Source organism: Lethenteron reissneri, chromosome 46 (assembly GCF_015708825.2).
Source record: "Lethenteron reissneri isolate LAM-NWPU_2019-01 chromosome 46, ASM1570882v1, whole genome shotgun sequence".
Taxonomy (NCBI): Eukaryota; Metazoa; Chordata; class Hyperoartia; order Petromyzontiformes; family Petromyzontidae; genus Lethenteron; species Lethenteron reissneri.
The window spans coordinates 9,475,761-9,497,186 of NC_083824.1; the positions used below are offsets into that span (position 1 = coordinate 9,475,761).

Below are 21,426 nucleotides of genomic sequence, written 5' to 3' on the forward strand. Positions count from 1 at the left end.
CGATCGCGAGCCATGAATGCCACTCCGGCACCCGGCCGGACGTAAATATCTCCACTGTATACAGGGTGGCCAAAATATCAGGACAACATTGGGTGATATTTATTTTAACAAATGACAGAAGGTTATTTCATATAATTTAGCAATTGTTGAAACTGACTTCCATTTACATTGATGCACGCATGAATTATATTTTAACATACATTTAGGACGTTTGTTTTTGAACGATTACAGGTGTCATCTTTCAATATTAATCAATTATTCAGCACCTCTGATGCGCACGGTTGGCTATGTATGGTGCGAAAGAAGGTCAGCACGCATACGTACAAATTGTGTTTTTGTCTCAATGCAGTCAATCTTATTTCCATTTTAAAATGTCACCTGAAAAAGGACGAAGAAAGCTACATCGTAATAATGATAACAAATATAACATGAACTTAACGGACAAACAATTAAAAATTTTAATGGCAGTTTTAAATATATATATGAAACCCCGTGCCCTCACTTTTGGGCCACGCTGTACGCAATCAACACCGCGTGGTTTCTGGTTTTGTTGCACAACCTCCGGCCGGCTGCGTGCCACTGTCGTGGACCTCGGGAGTTGCTGCTACTGAGGCTTGTTGACTTCTCGACATTCTTGCTGTGATACCGGCGACGGGTAAGCTACAACAATGTCCTCGCCCGTGATTATATATATACTTTTCAACAATTTGTTGGACGTGCTCTCGGTTGAGGATCTGAGAAAGTTAATCTTTGACAAAAAACAAGTTACTTTACATGAGCGTAAGCCACTCAGCGGTTAGCACACCGAAATCTGTCGACCTGAGTTCGATCTCAAGCCATGGCTAACATCAGCGGTGAGTGATGAATTGCCCTCGTCCCCCCCACCCCCTTACCGCTTCACAATACCACACTGAGCAGCATGGTGAAGTATTTGTTAAACTGGTGAAGTATGCTTCAGCAACACCAAACGACTGACGCGGTTTCATCAAATCAGCCACCTTTCCGTCGTCGTGTCGCGCCCCAGATTTAGCACCACGAAGAACCCCCTGTCCCAAAAAACAAGATATATATATACCACTTGGTAAAGTTACTTTGGCTTTCGTGGCTTGCTGACCCCAGCGTGGGCGTGCACCGGCGCTGGCGACCGCTGACGATGTGGCGGGCGAGGTGACGGCGTATTTGCACTTCGGCTCCCGTTGTTGCCGGAGACGGCTACTGCCTGTGGGAGGGCGGCCGTCCTCTTCGCCCGGAGCGGGTTAAAGATCACGGCCGCTTTTATTTCCGTGCCGACGGAATGGGCTGACGCGCGCCCCGTGGAACTTCTTCCAGTCGCTCCCGGTCGCCGCGCAGAGCAACGTCGCAGCTGCGGAGCGACCGTGCAGGTGAGCGGGACTGCCGGGGGAGTGTCATCTACACAGCAGTAGTCGTCGGACGGTCGCTTGTCATCCCCCGAGGTGTATGGTTGCAGCTGTGGTAGAACACGGGCGGGCGATTTGCTTTGAGCGAGATACTAAGTAGGGTCGGCCAGAACAAGCGGACGCTCTAATGTGTGGCGGCCCCGCTGGCAGATTGGCGCGTAATGCCCCCGAGTCGTGCCTGTGCTCTGATAAGCCCTGGGGTGTGTCTGTGCGGTGTTTCAACGTAAAGCAATTTGCTCCCGCTGCTCCGGTGCTGATGTCTTACGCTAAGTGATGCTGCTGCTGCCGCCGAATTGTGCCTGTGATGCCCTATGAGCTGTGGAGTTTACAGGCAGTAAATTTATGAAATGAGTGTAATTTGCAGCACTTTGTCAGTGCGCTGCTGGACGAAGGCCTCCGCATGTCGCGTTAGTCATGCGGGTGATTTGAACGAGCTTCTTGAAGCTGGTCCATTGCGTGTTGGTTTAAGGGTGGCCCAAGTGTCAGATGTAACTCGCCACTGGTGTTAGCCGTGGCCGAAAATCAAACCGGGGTCCGCCGAGTTTGCCCCACTGCTTGCCCCCCCCCAACTGCTTTTCCTGACCATGTAAACACTTGTAAATTGGCTGGTAACACCTTAATATATAGAGCGCCGCAGAGCTTGGGCAACATTTGGCACCAGCTGCCTTCCCGCTCGTGTGTTGTTCCTCACACCTCTGAGTGTTTACTGTGCCGTGCGGTACAAGTTGAAATTATTATTATAAAAGTTATTTTTGGGTGGGATATTATTAATTGTTACCGTGCCAGTGATTTGACCGGAAAATGTATGATGATAAAAAAAACCCTCAATCCCCTTCAGGTGCAATAAAAATATTTTACTAAACTATTTTTTTATTACTCTTAGGTTTTTTCGGTAAAGTCACCTAGGTAAAAAAAAATATTTGTTTATTTTACCAGGAAAGGCGGATTGAGCTATGTAGCTCATTTTGAGAAGCGACCTGGCCACAAATGATAGCTAAACGAAGTGGAAATTTACAGCAGCCAAATACTCGAAACGCGTGATGTTGATTCTAAATGTTGAAGGAAACACTGGAGGACCCGGAGAAAAATTCACGCGACCACGGGGTGGAGAGCGAGAGAGACACACCAACTTAAAATATACAGCAGGAGTCAGGGTTGGGGTCGAACCCACGACCTCCTGCATACCAGGCGAGGCAGTTAACATCTATCCACTGCATCATGTCATGTAACGTGCTGAGAAATATATAATCTAAGCCCGGTATTTCGTGGATAATTCAGTTATATCGATTTCACTAAACAAGTTTATTTCCGTAATTGTAAAAGTGGCTGCACATCAAGCTTAGTAATTTTAAATTAGATTTTGTAATGGAACCACTTTATTCTGTGCTGTTTTCTTATCAAAGTCTGCAATGTACAGCACGTAACAGCAGTGTACCCGTCCACTTAAGCGCTCATTTAAACAAATGACACGGTACTTACAAGGGTGCTACCAGCACAGCGACCTTGGTTCGATTCCTCGCCACTGCCATCGTCATCGGCGAGTGATGGATACCTGGTCCTCCTCTTGACCGACTCGCAGTGACCAGCGTGGTGAAGTATGGTCAAACAACCTCCATTAGAGGCACGCAACGGGGAGGCGTTCATGCAGCAGTGGATTGAAAAGGGACGTGGACATTATTTTATTATTATTAGTGTATTTACAAAAGCGTTCGGCTGTAGTTGTATCCGTATGTTAATCTAGTCAGCCAATATTATCTTACGATATTCCTTTGTACTTTATAGCTTTGCTGTTTATTTTTCTGCCCGACGACCTCATCGTTGACAGTCATGCTTCACCCGCCGCCGCTGTAGAGAAGGCAGTCTCTGCACGCAGCGACTGCAGCGTCGCGTTTGCGAATCTCGCGTCCTTCCTGCACATGAGAGCTCCATCTCGTTGTTTCGTGTCTTCGATGGCCGAGGGCCCTCGTGCTCTTTCGCTCCTTGGGATGCCACTCCCCTTCTCCCAGCCTCTGATCGTCACGGTCCACCTTCGCTTACGAATCGTCCACTTTTAGACTGAGTTCAATACGTTCAATAACAGCTCGCCATTAACGTTTCAAGTGTCAAGCTGGAATGCTCTTCCTTCCGATATTAAGAAGCCACCGGAGCTTTTGTAACTCGATTGAAAACGAATTTCTTTAGAACTGCTTTTTGTGTTTGGCTTATTGTCCTTCCCCGCGCATCTCCAATTCGCACAATTGGCTACCTACGATGCGAAAGAAGTTCAACGTACATACATACCTGTGATTAAACAGTGCTCTCAACTGTCGTGTGTTCATGATCCCAGGCCGGTTACAAGTGACTGTGCGAAGAAACCCAGCACATTCGAACTGGTTTTGCGTGCACATTATCCGAATTCCAGAACTTAAAATGTTAAATATTGGTTGCATCGTCACGCCACGTGCTGCCCTCTTTACTCTGCGGACCGAAGGTCACCTGAAGGAATCTCAGAGGTAGCCCTGTTGTATCCACTTCTGTGGGCCATTCCCTGACGCGAGAATGGTTACACTGCTCCATTAGGGTTCGGAACGGAGGCGAGACTTAGTCCCACGATGCCCGTAGCGCCATTGGGGATTCCATTTTCTTGGCCGGCTCGCATGAAAGCACACGCGCACACCGCTTGCGTTTCGCTGTGCACTCCTTTAAAAGTCCACGGAGGAAACCAGACCTCATGGACTGCGCATTGTGCCCCGAGTCTAATGGGGTTACGCTGGCAAGCGACCATCAGCCAAGGATGCCCCCCCCGCTCCTCGCGACGAGAGTAGCCTCGCAGTCAGGGAGAAACCACTGCGGGCGCACTTGAATGATTATTCAGAGTAATAACTAGTTTATTTTTTTTATTTTGACCAGGTAAGGCCAACTGAGCTACATAGCTCTGTTTTAGAAGCGACCTGGCCGCAAATGGTCACTCAACGAAGTGGCTTATCGTGTGGAAATGCATCGCGCGTTTCTAAATGTGGAGGGAAAAACCGGAAGACCCGGAGGAAAATCCATGCGACTACGAGGAGAACATGCAGGCTCCAAATATACAGGCATCAAGGTCAGGATCTAACCTACGACCTCCTGTATACCAGGCGAGGTAATTAACATCTTAGTACCATGGCATCTGAGCCACAGCACACTTACGGAAACCGGCACTTGCTCGCCAATCTATGAGGTTGCCCTCTGGTTAACGCATGTTCGCGGCTGCTGTAATGAAGACAACTCGAAAATGGCACCTCTGTAAATGCCTTTGTTCTCTTTGAATGGGTTTAGTATTAAGCCTGCTGCTTTACGGCAATCGTCATCGGCCACAGCCCATTGACCGCCCGACGAAAGCCGCCGAAGCTCACGGTCTCGCGACGCAACGATCGATCCGCCGAGCCGCTGCGCGCGATCTGCAGGAATCGCTCCGTCTCCTGCCGCGGGACGTGCCGCCGGGTGTGTGTCCTCTTCCTCGTCTCGCCCCCCGAACAAGCCCGCTCGCTTTCCTAAGTGGGGTGGAGGGGGGCAGCTCGATGCGTGGATCTTCTTTGACGGCACACGCGCGCGATTCAAGTGCCATGAATGAAGGGCCATGGCTCGAAACGTTGCCCGTTATACATTTTTCCCCTTTCTAAAGGCCGCAGGGTTGTTGACGGATGTGTCGAGTAATTTTGTTGTTGTTGTTGTTGTCGTTTGTGCTTGTGCAGCACCGCAGCCAATGCAGTAGCGGCACCAAAATAATTTGCACGATTCGTCTCGGCAGTCGGTTTACTCACAACGCTGGGTGTTTTCTTTTTTACGGCGAGGCAGTGCTCGTGTTTACAAAACGTTGCGGCTCTTTTTAGAACTGTGCCAGGTCGGGTTTGACCACTGACAAAAGCCGTGGGTTCGTTGCACAATTAGACGCGAGCGGGCCCCTGGTGACAAGAACAATGATCAACCCTCAAACAACACATCCCGTAAAGCTCCTCTTCAAGTGTTGACATTCACCTGCGGCTTTCGTCTCGGCGGTTATTTTGAATTTGACGATTTCCTAACGTGCGACAAAGCTCTCAAGTGAATCTCCTCTGTTTCTGCAGTGAAGTGTGGGAGGAGTGTTTGCGTGGATATCACGGTGGGGCGGCGGGGGGGGGGTGTCTGCCGTGGTTATCACTGCCATCCAAACGTTCACTGGGTTTAACCTCTCGGCAAGGTCGTTGGAACAAGTCACGTGATAGAAGATGCGATGACCAACGGTCAAGAACAACGATGGAATGGCAGCCAAAGAACCGAACGCACCGGTGGAGCGACGATATCGGCTCGTGTACTGCCACAAATGAACCACGACACCTTGCTGGTCTCGTCAAGGAGCACAAACCATCAGGGGACACTCCAGCCATCCTCGCGGCATTGCACGGCGCTTTCGGGTGCCCTTCTGCGGCCGTCTGGAACGCTCGTCCGATATTAGGAAGCCACTGCAGCTATGCACTTTTAAATAATCTCGATTGAAAACGAATATCTTTAGAAAATATTATAGTGCCTTCGTTTTTTGGCCTTCCCCCACATCTCCGATGAGTACAGTTGGTTATGCACGGTGCAAAAAAAGTTCAATATACAGTACATGCGTACATTATTTACATCCCGGGATCATGCGAGGCTGGCAGTGGCTTGTGGAGGCTTTCATTCAGCAGTGGATTGACCATGGCTAATGATAATCATATATTGAGCATCGTGTCTGTGGCCTGTGTACGTGTGCGCACACACACGGACGTGCGTTGGAGTGTACATGTGTGCGTGACAACATAACGATGCAGTTTTATAAAGCTACGCGGACCGACACCTCGACAAATCATCGCGTGGATTTCCCAGCTTCGTTCCTCCAGTGCAATCGAATCGGTCTCGCGTGCGCAGGAGCGCGATTGATGTCTGCATCACAAACGCACGAGTTATGGCAGCAGACTGTGGGGGAGCCCTTCATCCAGCAGTGGATCGACCGTGGACGATGATGACGATGACGGCGACGACACTGCTCATGTTGCTCGAAGTAGCAAATAACAACTCCTTGGATGGGATTTTTCGATTTGAAGCTTTCGTGACTGCAGGGATTCATCTTCTTGGTTCTTTCTGTAAAGTCACGTAGAATGGAAATAATTCACCTGAGGACGGCGGCTTGCGTTGTGGCCGAAACGTTTTGATAATGATTTTATTATGTTTTATTTGTATTATTTTATTATTTCCATTGTACGTGACTTTACCGAAAGAACCAAGAAGATGAATCCTTGGATGGGATTTTATTTCACCGTTTGCGGCGATCGTAAGATTCTCATTTTTCAAGGCAATTTGTGAGTGAGCGGGAAAGGCGGGCACTTGACGCTCGCTCGCTCGCTCGCTTGGGGAGGTGGAGGAAGTAGAGGAAGTAGAGGCCCCCTCCGTGGTGCGGTCACCACGCTCGGTGGCTGGCAGTGGCAGTGGCGGTGGTCGTGGCTGCGTGCGGTATTCGTGCTGTCAGATCTTTTGTGTACGCTGCGTTCGACAGTTCCTGCCTGCACACACAGCCGTCGTTTCAGTCGCCACCTGGCAACTTGGAAAGGTCGTTGTCACCTGTTTGTGTTGTTATTCGTTGCTTTGTGGTTTAAAAGAGAAAAGATCAGATGCTTTTGTGCGAACCGTGGTGGCGCAGTCGTTTAGAGCGAGCTTGAAGCGCCGGACGCTTTCTTCATCGCGCGAGAGCTGAACTCGGGAGATTGCAGTTTGCGTAACTCGCCTTCCTCTCCAAGCTTCTGTATGTATGTATGTTGGATTTATTTCGCATCGCACGTAGCCAACTGCGATCGGAGATGATGGGGAAGGACAAAAAATCAAACACTGAAAGCAGTTCTAAAGAAATTAGCTTTAAATCTAGATTTAAAAGTGCATAACTCCAGTGGCTTCCTAATATTGGAAGGAAGAGTGTTCCAGATAGCCACATAAGCACATCTAAAAGTGCGAAATGCAGTGACCTTCTTTGTTCAATGGCGAACCAAAAGCCGCTTCGAGGATGACCGGAGTTCGCATGATGGTTTAGTTTTGATTTGCCAATGTCACCCTCAGTGAAGTAGTCGTCGGTGCACTCTTCACTGCACAGAAGGAATATTTTGAAAGGTAGAGAAATGTACGTGAGCACCAAAGGTAGGTTTAAAAATATATATATAAATAATTTACAGACAAAAAATGAATTAGATTTTACCCGTGCAGCAGAGGTCGCAACCGGGTACCCGATACCCATACCCTACCCGATACCCGGCTACCCGTACCCTGCTGCGTCAGGTGACCTTTCATGTCGACGAAAGCCGACGGCGCGTATATTTTTGTTTACGGTTAATAGAGAGTAGCAATATCCGTGGCGGCCTGCCAGATTCAACAACAAGCTGCGAACGTATTTTTCGATTTAAAGCTTTCGTGACTGCAGGGATTCATCTTCTTGGTTCTTTCGGTAAAGTCACGTAGAATGGAAATAATAATAAAACATAATCAAATAATACTTCTCACAAGCTGCAAACGCGCTACCGCTGGGCCGCATGACCGCCCCACTGTCACAATGGACGAGATGTAGCTTGGCTCTCCAATACACCGGTGTGCTGTACTAATTACGAATGTTCTGTTTACGTGACAAACCTTACTAATTGGCTGTGACGGGTGGTGGCGGGTTTAACGACACATTTAAATTTTTTTACGCGATCTCAACCAAAAAAAACCTGAATTGTGGATGATGTTGGTCGCGAAAGCCTGCCACGTGTTCAACTGAGCGGTCCATTCGGCCTGGTGCGCCTCGCGAATCGTGTGGCGGCGTTCCGACGCTCGTTGCCCAGGTGTCGGAGCTTCGCGCCGCGCGGCACGTGCGATTAGCGGCCGAGCGACGTTTGCCAATGTTTTGCCCGTCGGTTAATTCCTCCCACCGCTGCGCGCGGCCGATAAGGCTCCCACCGAATCCAGCGGCATCTGCTATCGGCCCATCTTGGAAACCGCGTAAAGCCGGGAAATGCGTCCTTCTCACGTGCACGCTCGGATTTTTACACTGAGAGGGAAGAGAGAGAGTGTGAGTGAATGAGAGAGATAGGAATGCGTAGATTGAGGAAAACACACCCAGGTTAATGACATCATCCAAATTAATTCTAGATTTGAAGCTTTCGTGACTGCAAGGATTCATACTCTTAGGTTTTTGTCGGTAAAGGCACGTAGGTAAAAAATAAAATAAATAAATAATATTAATAATGATAGAAATAAAATAATAAATCACGACGTTTCGGAGGCAACACAAGTCTCCGTCATCAGGTGGGACCGTCACAGCTAAATTTGATACAGTAAATTTAGCGTCGTGATTTATTATTTAATTTATATTATTATTATAATAATTTTTTTTTTTACCTACGTGACTTTACCGAAAAAAACCTAAGAGTATCATCCAAATGATATTTCGAAAGTTTAAGTGGTCTTGGGCGGGACACGTCGCTGCGAAGGGACGATGACCTGATGGTCGAGATTGGCGACGGAGCGGCAGCCCAGGGATGGAACGCGTCCGAGAGGATGCTCATGGGCGGGAGCGATGAGATCGGCTCCTCGTGTGCAGGTCCCAGGTGGACTGCCGTGATAGGTGGTGGCGGCTTGCGGAAGGCCTCAATCCAGCAGTGGGTTGACCATGGATCATGATGATGAAAACAATTATAAATGTACTGCTCCCCCTGTTAACATGACAGCAAACGCTGTGGACTTTACATCCCAACGACTGCTGTCGGCTCGGTCCCCGATGTCTACGCACAATACCCCACCTCCCGATGTTGTGCAAATGGAACATCGAGGAAACACTGTTGGTCCTTAATTATAGTTATTTTAAGATGATTATTTCCGGCCAAATATAATGAGTACCCGGTACCCTTGCAGAGCTGCGTAGGTTGGAATGTGTCCATCACCACCCGTATGACATTGATGGCAAGCCGGGTTGTTTGATTTTGGAGCATATACATCATTAGCGAATTGACGGATTTGAATAGCAATTGCTTTGCAATAACACTGAGCTGGTACAGCTAAGATCCTGGGATCGAATATTGTGTTGCTGACACTTGTTATTAAAAATGAGCACTCGAGGAAAGTGGTGTTGATGGTCTTCATCCTGGTCACCAATAACTGCACAAAACAACAACATAACACGTTGCATAAAATAAATAGTTTGGCTCAATTGGTCAACAACAACAACAACAATAAAATAACATTCTGGCTTTGAATGTTGCTTTGACCGGCGTGTAATGAGCAGCTCTGGAGCAGTGATGATTTTGGATCAAAGCGGTCGATTCAACGGGAGCTCCAAAGTGCTTCGGTGGTATCACCTTCTGCGGGGCATTCTCTAAAACACACTTGGCGGTGTTCTACGCTGCTCTGCGCGAGTGCCCGAGGGCCACGTGACGGCTCCTTCAACGCGCACTTATCTTGCCACCCTTGCTGTCGTGCGAACTCTCCAGCCGTGCAGGCAACGAAAATTGCAATGCGTATCGACGCACATTGCACGTACACCTCATGCAAATTGTACATATTATTTCACTGCGTCCAAACCGCCGCCCCCTCCTGCCCCTACAGTCCAGGGGTGGGGAACCTCTTTTCTGCCAAGGGCCATTTGGATATTCATAACATCATTCACGGGCCATACAAAATTATCAACTTAAAAATATGCCTGTTATATTTGTTCAAACATTTAATTAACTCACCCCTAATGTGATGGCTGGAACTGCTTCTCTTTGGCGAGGCATGTGATGTTAGCTGGTATTGATGATGTTGTTGCTACTCGCAACTGCTTTTCCAGGTTTGCTCCTAGATTTATTGAATTTCGAGACTCGCCTGCGGTTGTCTTGGCAGGGCCGCACCAAATTATTTCGCGGGCCTTGGCTGCTAGCGAACGCGCTGCCCACGCCAAAGATCGCCTTTACAACGCAGCCGTTGGCTCGGCCGACTCCAATGCGGTCCACATTTAAAAAAGAAAATTAACGGCGCAACCCTGCGAGTCGTCGCCTGCTCGCTCGCTCACGCCACGTCATCTGCTACAACAGCCTCCACGAGAGGGAACCCTCGAGCGTATTTGGTCTACTCTTCCACGCCGATGAGACATCGCCCACAGTTTACCCCGCCACACGCGACTGGACACAAATGTGACTGCGAAGGGGGAGTAGAGGGCAGAGAGGGAGGTTTCGCAGGGAGCGAGGGAGAGCCAGTCAAAGGCACAATAGAAGGATGTACGGCGTTGAGCCTGAGTCTACACAGATGGAGGGCTTCGGTAATGCAGCAGCAGAGTAGGAGCAACCTCCCAACTGTGTACACACGCCTCATACATTTGTCAAATCCGTTCGAGGCCCCACCGCCTCCCCACCAATGTGTATTTGTATGTACTTGCGAAGTTGTTGATTTGGCCTAGGGCGCTATTGACTCTGTGGCATGAGGGAGGCCCCTCTTGGTTCTTGCCTGGTAAAATATAAAAAAAAAACTTAATAGTTTAGTTAAGCTTCGAAATGCCATGGGCTTGATCGGGTCGTTCTAATGCCAGGCCCTATCGTGCGCGCCGTGCCGCCGCGTGTAATATTGCACAAAATAAATACAAATAAATCCCGGACGCTGATACTTAATCTCCCTCCGCCGTAATCCCCGATGGGCTTAGCTGGCGCGTACGTTCGCCGTAGACATTATTTAGTGGGCTTGCACGTGACGGGGCAGCCCCGCGTGTACATGCGGCCGTCGTGGGATTTGGGTGGCTTTTGTGGGACAAAAGCGTTTGATTTTCGGTGCCGTCACCAAAAGACATTCGCCTCGATTTCAGCCTGTGACACTCTGGCACTCGATCGAGCCACTTCATTATTAATTTTATTACCGCTTCGCTTATTTTATCCAGGAAAGCCTCGCCGAGTCTCTTCTTCGGGAGGGTCCTGGCAAGCTGTCGCAGTTGCGGTGGTGATGATTGCTGCTGTGCTGTTACCCCCTGTCGAATCATTTGTGGTAGCGATTTTCCAAATTGTAGGGCACGCAATGGCCGACTCACGAGGTCTCTAACGTTCATTGCGAAGCGGACGGCACTGGGTCTTTCGGTCACAGTGGCGTAACATGGTTGGCGTGGGCCCTGGTACAATGTACATGTACGTATGTTGGACTTCTTTCTCACCGTACGTAGACAACCGTGCTGATTGGAGGTGCGGGGGAAGGACAACAAACGAAACACAAAAAGCAGTTCTAAAGAAATGCGTTTTTAATATAGATTGAAAAGTGCACAGCTCCAGTGGCATCTTAACATCGGAAGGAAGAGCGTTCCAGACGGCCGCAGAAGCGCACCTGAAAGCAGCGCGATGCGGCCACCGACTTCGTTCGATGGTTTAGCCAAAGGCCGCTGCCGCTGTGAGGATGAGCGGAGTGTCGCGTGAAGGTTTATGCTCCTTGTCGAGATCCGCAAGGTATTTGTGGAAATCACTTTGTGTGTCATGAGTGGAACCTTGCAATGTTTTCGTTCGACGACCGGAAGCCAATGCAGCTCGGCGAGCACTGGACAGACAAGAATGTGATGGGCCCATTCACTATCTCTCCCGCAGTGGGCATTGATTCTTAAGAGCATTCAATCGGGCATTCAAGCACTCCCCCCATTCCCCACCCTCATTTTCATCTCTTACAGAACAATCAGAGCTTAGGATGATGACACCAGGGGTTGTAGATTTTATTGAAACAGTTTATTGAAACACGCGGTTTTAGACAGGCTTTCATTGTACTGCGATATGTGTGTTGTGCTATGTTGTGTACCTGAATCGTTTTGTTAACAATGCAATACTTTTGGAGAAAAAAAGAAAAGGAATATGATGGGCCCCCCACTCTTTGAAGCTGGCACCTCGGCCAATCACTGGCCCATGGGACGTGTCTGTGATCTGCCTAATTGGTATGTGATAGTTATGTCAATCCCTGCTATCCCAGTAAAAAAAACTTTGTGTCTTGCCATACTAAAGTGCTTTATGCTGTAGTATTTGAGTGTGTTTGCCAGTCATTTCAGGTAGTTAACTCAATACATCTAGGTCTCTGTCCCATGACCCCTGTCTGCAAGCCTTCAGACACTTCACGTGGCCTCAAAGTGCACCGAGCTAGTTACAAGTGCTGCTGTGGTGATGTCACTGTCACTTAGTGGCTGTTGTTGTGTTGCGGGGAGTGGTGGTGCAGTGGTTCACGCTATGCCCTATGAACCCGGTAACCTGCATTTGAATCCACGCCGTAGCTAAATTACTTGGCAAGTAGTGTCTGAATCGGTACTGGACCTCCCCAAGATGAACTCAATCTTAAAGGAGTGCCTAGTGCAGTGTGTGAACGTCAGCACAGGTGAGACAAAAACTGCCGTGCATTATGCTGGCCACAACACCCTCCCATGCACCAAAATGGTCTTAATAGGTGCTCGCTAAGACTACCTGTCCCAACAGCCGATTTTATCGCTTCCATCTTGACTGTGGGCACCCACTGTTGCTTGTTCCCTCCTTTCTAACCATTTGCGTGGGTTCATCATCATCACTGATGGTGTCTCCACTGATGGATAAAGACCCCCCCAAGCCATTGCCATCTCTCGCGGTCTCAACGATGCAACAATCCATCCATGTGCAGCCTTGATTCTCTTGTGTGCATACATTCCCTCCAGGACTGCCTTGCCCGCTGAGAGAAGTAATTCTCCCGCGTGGGAATTAGGACAAGGGGGGACGATAATTGTTGAAATGAGGATCCTGTGGTCCCCTGTGTTGCTATTTGCGAAGCGCTCCTTATCTCACGCTTCTGCCAACACCTGGACCCTGAGACAATCTTGCTGGGACTAAAGCTAATTACACCGAACCGTAGGGGGTCGGCACGTTGCCCTCTCGCCAATAAAATTCAACCTAAATTTCGATTTAAAGCTTTCGTGACTGCAGGGATTCATCTTCTTGGTTCTTTCGGTAGAGTCACGTAGAAGGAAAATAATAAAATAATAAAAATAAAACATAAAAGAATTCTCACGACGTTTCGGCCACAACGCAAGCAGCCGTCCTCAGGTGAAGAACAGGTCTGTCGAGAGAGAGAGAGAAGACGCTGTCTTCTCGACAGACCTGTTCTTCACCTGAGGACGGTTACTTGCGTTGTGGCCGAAACGTCGTGAGAATTATTTTATTACGTGCTATTTTTACTATTTTATTATTTCCATTCTACGTGACTTTACCGAAAGAACCAAGAAGAGGAAAATTCAACCTCTCTTCGTTTTTTTTCGGGGGCAGTTCCTCCGTCCCGTGGGGAAATGAAGAAGGCTAAAAAGGGTGGCCAATATACGACTTGAACTCCGTCACCGACCGAGCAGCCTCAGTCGTCGTAGTAAAGTAAATAAATAAAGAAAAGGGAAAGAAGACAAATCCCGATTAAAGCGCACCCAGAAATGTTTTGTTCTGACACTAATTGGCGCCGCCGCTGTAATTCAGGACACTCTTTTCGGATGAATTCTCCCCGCTGGCGCGTCTCCGAATTTAGCCATGCGACATGGCTCGGTCACGGGGGGGGGGGGGGGGGGGAATTCGCAAACCCCCTCCCCCCGCACTGGTGCTCGCCCGGTACCACCACGTGGCGCTCCTTGACCCGCTCCTGTGACCGACGCCACTTTCTCGCTCTCTCTGTGTGTGCGCTTGGTCCTCTCCTCTCCCCCCCCCGAAGGGTTAAAAAAAAAAACCCCACGCGGAATTGCGCTGTCGTCCGATAACACCGCAGAGAACTCGAGCGCGTCGAGCAGAGTGCATCTGCCGGGGGGCGTTTGGAGGAGGTCTGGCGTCGGCGGGTGTTCGTCGGTGCGGGTTTGTAACTTGGACACGCGCGGGCCGAGCCGAGCGGTGCGGCTGGTTACTGGCGGCGGGTACTGACGGCGTGCGTGTGCGCGTGTCCGTTCGCAGAGCCGTTCCGCGATGGAGCAGAGCCACTCCGGTCTCGGCGTGAGGACAGAGGTAAGAGCCGCTCCACTCGGTTGTTGAGTGTGACTCCGCGGGTCCGCGCGGGTGAACGCGGGCCGACGCTGGCTGACACGTGCTGGCCCGTCCTGTTGTGCCGCTGCCGCCGTGCGTTGTTCGTCGCGACGTCCGACGTTTCGCTCCGCGTGTGCGCTGTGCCTGAAGAAGAAGCTCGCATAGCGTGGAGAATATTTTGGGCATCGCGCCGAACAACAACGACCCGAAAACAGATCGGGAAATATTTGTCGTACGTCTGATTCCTGCTGTGCGCAGTGACTTACCTTGTACATTTTTTGTGCAGTTACTTGCTTGATGTTTCAATCACTCGCTTGCTGAAAGCTTTAAAGCTCTTATTCTTAGGTTTTTTCGGTAAAGTCACGTAGGTAAAAAATTAAAATTAATAAAAGTAAAATAAAATAGAAATCACGACGTTTCGGAGGCAACACAAGCTTCCGTCTTCAGGTGGAACCGTCACAGCCCGACAGCTGTATCGTTTTGTTTGTAAACTCAGTTTATAGGCAGTAACGGCGTGAAATTATGGAGGGAAGGATCCACCCGACCCCCGCCCCTACCCCAGCGATTCCGCCAAAGTATTTGTCGTCAATTAGCTTTTTGTGAGATGTGTCAATTGCTCGCGAGCCTTTCGTGGCCGCAGGGATGACGTTCGACCCCATCGCACGCCGGCGCACACACTCGTCGCGCCACGTCCATGCCTGCGTCGTCATCTTCGTAATAACAACGAAACCAATAATCACGGCCGATATTAATGAATCGGCGCATCGTTCTGGCCCGAGTCTGAGCGAACCTTAGACGTGTCGAGAGAAGCACGGACGTGATTGGCCTCCTGTGCGGCGGCCCTCCGTTTTCAGCGCGGCGTTGCGAGTGCGTGGTGGTTTTTTGGTCTCTTTGTTAGTTTCCTTCGCAGCAGTGCATCGATTCTGCCCGATCCACACAATAGCTCGAACCTGACGGTGCAGTGCTACACCCCCCGCTACCCCCCCCCCCCCCGATAGCAGGGGCTGGGTTGTGAAATTGTCCAAGAGAATGGGAACGACGCGGAAAAGTGTGCGCAAAGAAGGACAGAGGGACAGGTGGCACGCTCGGAATTGCGCTGAGCGACAGACAAACGCACACATTCACGTATGTTGACCTTCGACAATTTCCAATCCGAGTACGACGTTTTGCACCGGTGTGCTGAACGAAAAACGTTTTGGCATGTTTTGTCTTCGTGACTCACCTTGCTAATTGGTTGTGTCAGGTGGTGGCGGGTTTAACGGCGCACTTAGATTTACGCGATCTAACCCCAAAAAACCCTCTTATGCATAATATTGGCCGCGTAAAGTCTACGTGTTAAACTGATGTTGACCTTTTCGCACCGTACGTAGCCAACCGTGCTAATCGGAGGTGCGAGGGAAAGACAACAAACTAAACACAACAAGCAGTTCTAAAGCAATGAGCTTTTAATCTAGATTTAAAAGTGCATAGCACCAGTGGCTTCCTCATATCGGAAGGAAGAACGTTCCAGACGGCTGCAGAAGTGCATCTGAAAGCGCGCGATGCAGTGACCGTCTTTGCTCGACGATCAGCCAAAAGCAGCTGCTGCTGCGAGGCTGGCCGCAGTTTGCGTGATGGTTTATTCAGCAGTGGATAGATTATGGCTGATAAATATCATGACGATGATGGCTGCCGCGGAAGGTGGGGGGACTAAAGGTGCCGCGGGGGGGGGGGGGGGGGGTAAGCGAGGGCGAGATAACGAGAACCCCTTTCCTCTTCCTCCGTGTTTGTGTCGCGGCGAGCGAACGGTTCGTGGCGGCCCACGGGCCAAAGAGGAGGTGAGTCCCACGTCCGCTCTGTGCGCGAGGGCGCAGCTTGCCTTGACGACGGCTGTCCCTGACGGGAGCCTCTCACCACTCGGGCTCCGTCGAGCAATCCGTTGCCCTCCTGGAAATCGGCCGCCACTGACGATGGAGACGAACGAATTTCGCGGCATTGTGTTTGCCGAGGCCTTCATATCGAAAACGCTGTAATCTGCACACAATTAACGAGTTCGGCCGTGGACAATTGGCAGAACGCAGTGTGGACATTTGCCCGACTGCCAGGCCAGGCCGTACGGCAAAACAAGCGGGGTTTTTTTTTTGGTCAGCGTGTTGCTGCCACTGCTACTGTGGCAGCAGCAGCAGGTTGTTGAATGAAATACATTAACACATTTTGTCTGCCGGATCGCACACTATTGAAATGTGCTGAAATGCAGGCTCAATGGGGAAATGTGTTTTTGGTCGGAATGCAAATGCTGCTGCTGTGCGAAACACATTTGCACGTCGCAGCTCCCGCTATCAACAATTGCTCTCGTGCACCGTGTGTTTTCGGAGTACTATAGCGCGCTCCTGTAGACGGCGGAAGGCGGGATCAGTGGCGCAGCTGTTAGCGCGCTGCGCGATAAATTTGGCGAACCGAGTGTGATTCGGGGCCACGTTGGTTATGACCACCGACGAGTGATACCTGAGCCGGTCCTTTTGACAATCCGCAACCGACCAGTGCGGTGAAGTATGGTCAAACAATGCCCACTATCACCACAACATGGGGTGGGGGCGGGGTGCTTAATCCAGCAGTGGATTGACAAACGACTGAGCATTTATAATTGTATATAAATTAATAATTGTAAATAAATTCATAATTGTAAATAAATTCATAATTATCATTCTTTTTGGTAATCCACGATATATATTTAAAAATTGTATTTTAATAATTTTTTACATGTTGTCCAACTGACCGATGGCGGAGGGTTCGAGTGCGGGGGGGGAGGGAGGAGGAGGAACACCTTGCCAGCAATCTATGCGATTTGCTTTCTAAACGTTTCGGTAATATTCGCGCGTTGTAATGCCCTGCAGCCAGCGGACGGCTGTTTTTAAAAATAATCCTCGCTTGCATTGAGTGCGTCTGCACACAAATGTGTGTTTTAATTGCAATGCGTTCAACCGCGACCTCTTCAGTGGCGGGTGTTTGGGAGAGAGGTGGGTGGGTGGGGGCAGTGTGCATTAGCCACGCGCCTTTTGCGGATCTCCTCGCTAATGAATACGCAGTTCCGGAGCGTGCACGCAGCGGCGTGGCGCCTGAACTGGTCTCAATCGCCGGGGCTTCTTCGTCCCTTTATCTCACGTCGATTGATGTACACATCTCGAGATGTGCTCGAGCGGCATTGCGGACACTTTGATGGGGAACGTCAGTGGCAGTGGCGCGTCTCTTTGTCACACGCACCGTTTGGTAAATTGTCTCCCCCCGCACACAACTGAGTTGGTCTCGGGGCTCGTTTAACCGTACTTCACCACGCCGTTTCCTGTACTCGTCGGTGTGGGACCGTTGGTGCCATTCGCCACTGACGTCATAGCCGTGGCCGGGAATTAAACTCGCCGGGTTCATAGCGCAATGCACTACCCCACTGCGCCCGCCTTGTTCATTACCGTTTTCACCTCATGGTGCGTACGGTAAATGTGTACCGCCATTTAGTCAATCGACTGCTAGATGAGGGCCTTCATGCACCATGCGTGTCATGGGGGTTGTGTTTTTGGCCTCTGTGGAGGAGGCTCGTGAAGGACGCTACTGTGCAGTTGGAGGCAGTCGCCCTCCAACAACAACGGAGGGCGGAGGAGCGACGCTCACAACAACGAGCGGAGCGCCGGGTGGCTAAAGCACAGCAAGTTGGTACAGTAGGGGGCACAGGTGGTGCATCAGCCACTCATCTCGGTCATCTCGGTTAGTCGACCCGTGGCACCTGCTGGGTCTGCCCCGTGACCTGTCAGCGGGCGTTTGACACTTCACGTGGCCTCAAGGTGCACATGGCCTGGCACAAGCGTCGTGGTGACGTCACCGCCACTTAGTGGCGAATGGCGGTTGTTGTTGTTGTTTGGCCGTACTTGGCCACGCTGTAAGCCACCGTATTTTTTGTGTTACGTTTTCTGATCAGTTTTCGGCTCACACGTTATCGTGGATTTTTTTTTTAGCCGTCAAAAAATGTTTCGCGTGTGAGTGGCTGCTGTTTAGCGATAATGCCTCAATACACGGCGAGTGGGTGAAACTCTCTCCGTGAGAGGAATCCATATCTCATAGCGGAACATATGTACGGGAGGACGATTTAATGTAGAATTTCGCCTGCAGCCGTGGACACGCGGTGCGTGCGTTTACACGACGTGCACAATAACCACCGGGGCGCTACTTGCAGAAGAGCGGACACATCGCAGATGAGTGATGTTCGTACATTTCGTCCCGCGGAGAAATTGTCACCCAGCGTGTTACAAGTGGCGGAGAAATTGTCACCCAGCGTGTTACAAGTGGCGGAGAATTGACGAACTAAACCACCGATGGTGAGCTACCCTGCTGCATGCTCTAGTGTTGCCAAATTTGTATTGGTATTTTTTGGTATTTTAATACGCGATGTAAAATCTACTTTATAATTTTAGACTGTTACTGAACCGACTGGAAGACCCCATACATTGAATGAATGCAGTGTCACCACCATATTATCCATTATTACGTATTTCTTTCGAACTAATTTTCGTGTTCAGTTTATTGTCCTTCTCTCACACCTCCGATTGGTACGGTTGGCTACGTACAGTGTGAAAGAAGTTCCATACATTTTACGTAAATGAGTGTTTGAGTTTATTTGATTTGTTACATGCATTATCCCGTTTAGCCAATTGCCCAGCTACTTTACGGAGGAGGTCCGTGGATTGTGAGCACAGCAGCAGCTACAAAAACAAAGACATAAATATTGCAGAGGACGAGAGCAGTGTCCTTAAGGAATATTGCCCCACTTACAAACGAGAGAATAGCTGGTAACGATGTGGCCCTGTAATTGCTTGCTGACGCCTATTGCTCACAAAAGGGCCTTACTGGAGGGAGCTCTTGAGCAGTTGTTCTTCACTAATTTTCAGGGGGGGGGGGCACTTTCACCGATAAGACTTCATCAGCGTGAGGTCCTCCATGCCGCCTGCAAGGGGTTGTTTTCTTCACACTTGTGTATTGTCGGGGCTGTTACGAGCCCACGGGCCTTGCAATGAAGAACCACTGCTCTAGACAGCGCCGCTCGATGGGCCTGCTTGTCCACGCTGGCCAGACGTCTTGCAAGAGGTGGGAGTACCCACACTTCACCCCACCACATGCAACCTGCCCATTGACTAGCTGCGGTATAACCTGTTTTAACCGCTGGTTGGACAGAGGAGTTTGTGGGTGGTGGATTGACGCTGCTTTGCCCCCTTTATTTCAGCTGCGGTGCTGACAGATGCTACCATGGTGCAGTGGTCACAGCAGCGCACTGAACCTGTGATCCAGAGACTTTGATTATGGTTAGTTAGTTAGTTAATCTTCTTCATCCCCGATGGGACATAAGTTCCATCCACCTCTTCCTGTCCTTGGCAACATGTTGAGCCTCGTTTTAAGAGAGGTCGATCGTCGCATCCAGCTCGTCCTTGGCGGTGTTGCGCCAGGATGGTCTTGGGTCCTGGTCCATTCTGAGGACATGTCCAAGCCATCTTGGCTTATGGCGCTGATAAAAAAAAAAATCACCGCTGCAAAAAATACAAATAAATAACCGTCGCTGGCGGTGGCAATACATTCAGCCCAGTGCGATCAAAGCAAGAATGGCAGAACGAAAACCAAAACTAAAACCTTGTCTTTTTGTTCGCAAGCATGATTTTAAATTTGCATCACTCAACATAACTGGACCCATGAACCACCCCTTCTTGTTGGATCAGTTCTCCCCGCCTGCGACTTTCGCGAGGGGTATCGATCATAGTCTTGGCACCGTTTGCATCAATCTTAATCTCCGTACAAGTGTCACTTTCTCAGGTTGTGGGATATCGAGGGGTCAAATATTGAGGCGTGAGATGTGGAGGTGTGAGATAAAAAAATTTTTTTTTGTAACATGCACAAAGCACATGAACGATCGCGCGATGTCATTTGCGCCGGGCGTCATCGTCCAAATTAGCCAAGTTAAAATAAAACCGACTCGCAAATTACTCAGTTGAGATCACACACAGCAACACCACCCTCTACTGTGAAGCCTCCTGCAGGCTGTGCCTGTGGAACATAATGCCGACATGAGAGCCGTGCTCTATAAGAATGGTGCGCGAATACCAAATGTGCTCAATTATTTTTCGATTTAAAGCTTTCGTGACTGCAGGGATTCATCTTCTTGGTTCTTTCGGTAAAGTCACGTAGAAGGGAAATAATAAAATAATAAAAATAAAACATAATAAAATAATTCTCACGACGTTTCGGCCACAACGTCTGACGCTGTCTCCCCGACAAACCTGGTCTTCACCTGAGGACGGCTGCTTGCGTTGTGGCCGAAATGTCGTGAGAATTATTTTATTATGTTTTATTTTTATTATTTTATTATTTCCCTTCTACGTGACTTTACCGAAAGAACCAAGAAGATGCTCAACTATTATTTTCATTAATAGTGGATAGCCGGATGTGAAGCCCAGTGCGGTAAGGTCAAAAGTGGCTGGAGTATCTACCGATAATTGCCCTATGTCCTCGCTTGCTGTTGGCTCGCATTAAGTATTTTACATCGGTTTGGCGACGGTGAAGTGTAGCGTGATATACCGGTGAAACAGGGATGAGAGATGAAAAGAGCGAATGCTGAACACGTAGCCTTTTGTGACCAATATTATCCGTAATAGAGGTGTTTTGGGTTAGATTGCGTAAATATATGTCGTTAAACCCGCCACCATCTGACACAGCCAACTAGTAAGGTTTGTCACGTGAACAGAACGTGCCAATTCGTCACTAGTACAGCACACCGGTGTATTGGGAGAGTAAATCCACGACATTTAGAATCTGAGCACGACGTCTCTCCAGTAATTGCAACCAGCATCATCAGGCGACAGCCAGATTTGTGGAGAAATCCTCCTATTTCGCTTCTAAATAGAGGGATATTTGGCTGTGTCGGGAGGTGGTGCGTTCAACGACACATTTATTCTTACGCAATCTAAGCCCCCAAAAAACCCTCTATTATGGAAGAGCTAATGCGTTTT

The 21,426-nt window shown here is 49.5% G+C and overlaps 1 protein-coding gene across 1 annotated transcript in view; it reads left to right on the forward strand.

Moving 5' to 3' along the window:
- MCTP1 (multiple C2 and transmembrane domain containing 1) overlaps positions 1 to 21,426 on the forward strand; it is a 156,817-nt gene that overhangs the window by 21,815 nt on the left and 113,576 nt on the right. The window contains exon 3 of the mRNA XM_061570834.1: positions 14,339 to 14,389. Within this exon, the coding sequence (XP_061426818.1) occupies positions 14,339 to 14,389 (51 nt within the window). The remainder of the gene's footprint in view (positions 1 to 14,338; positions 14,390 to 21,426) is intronic.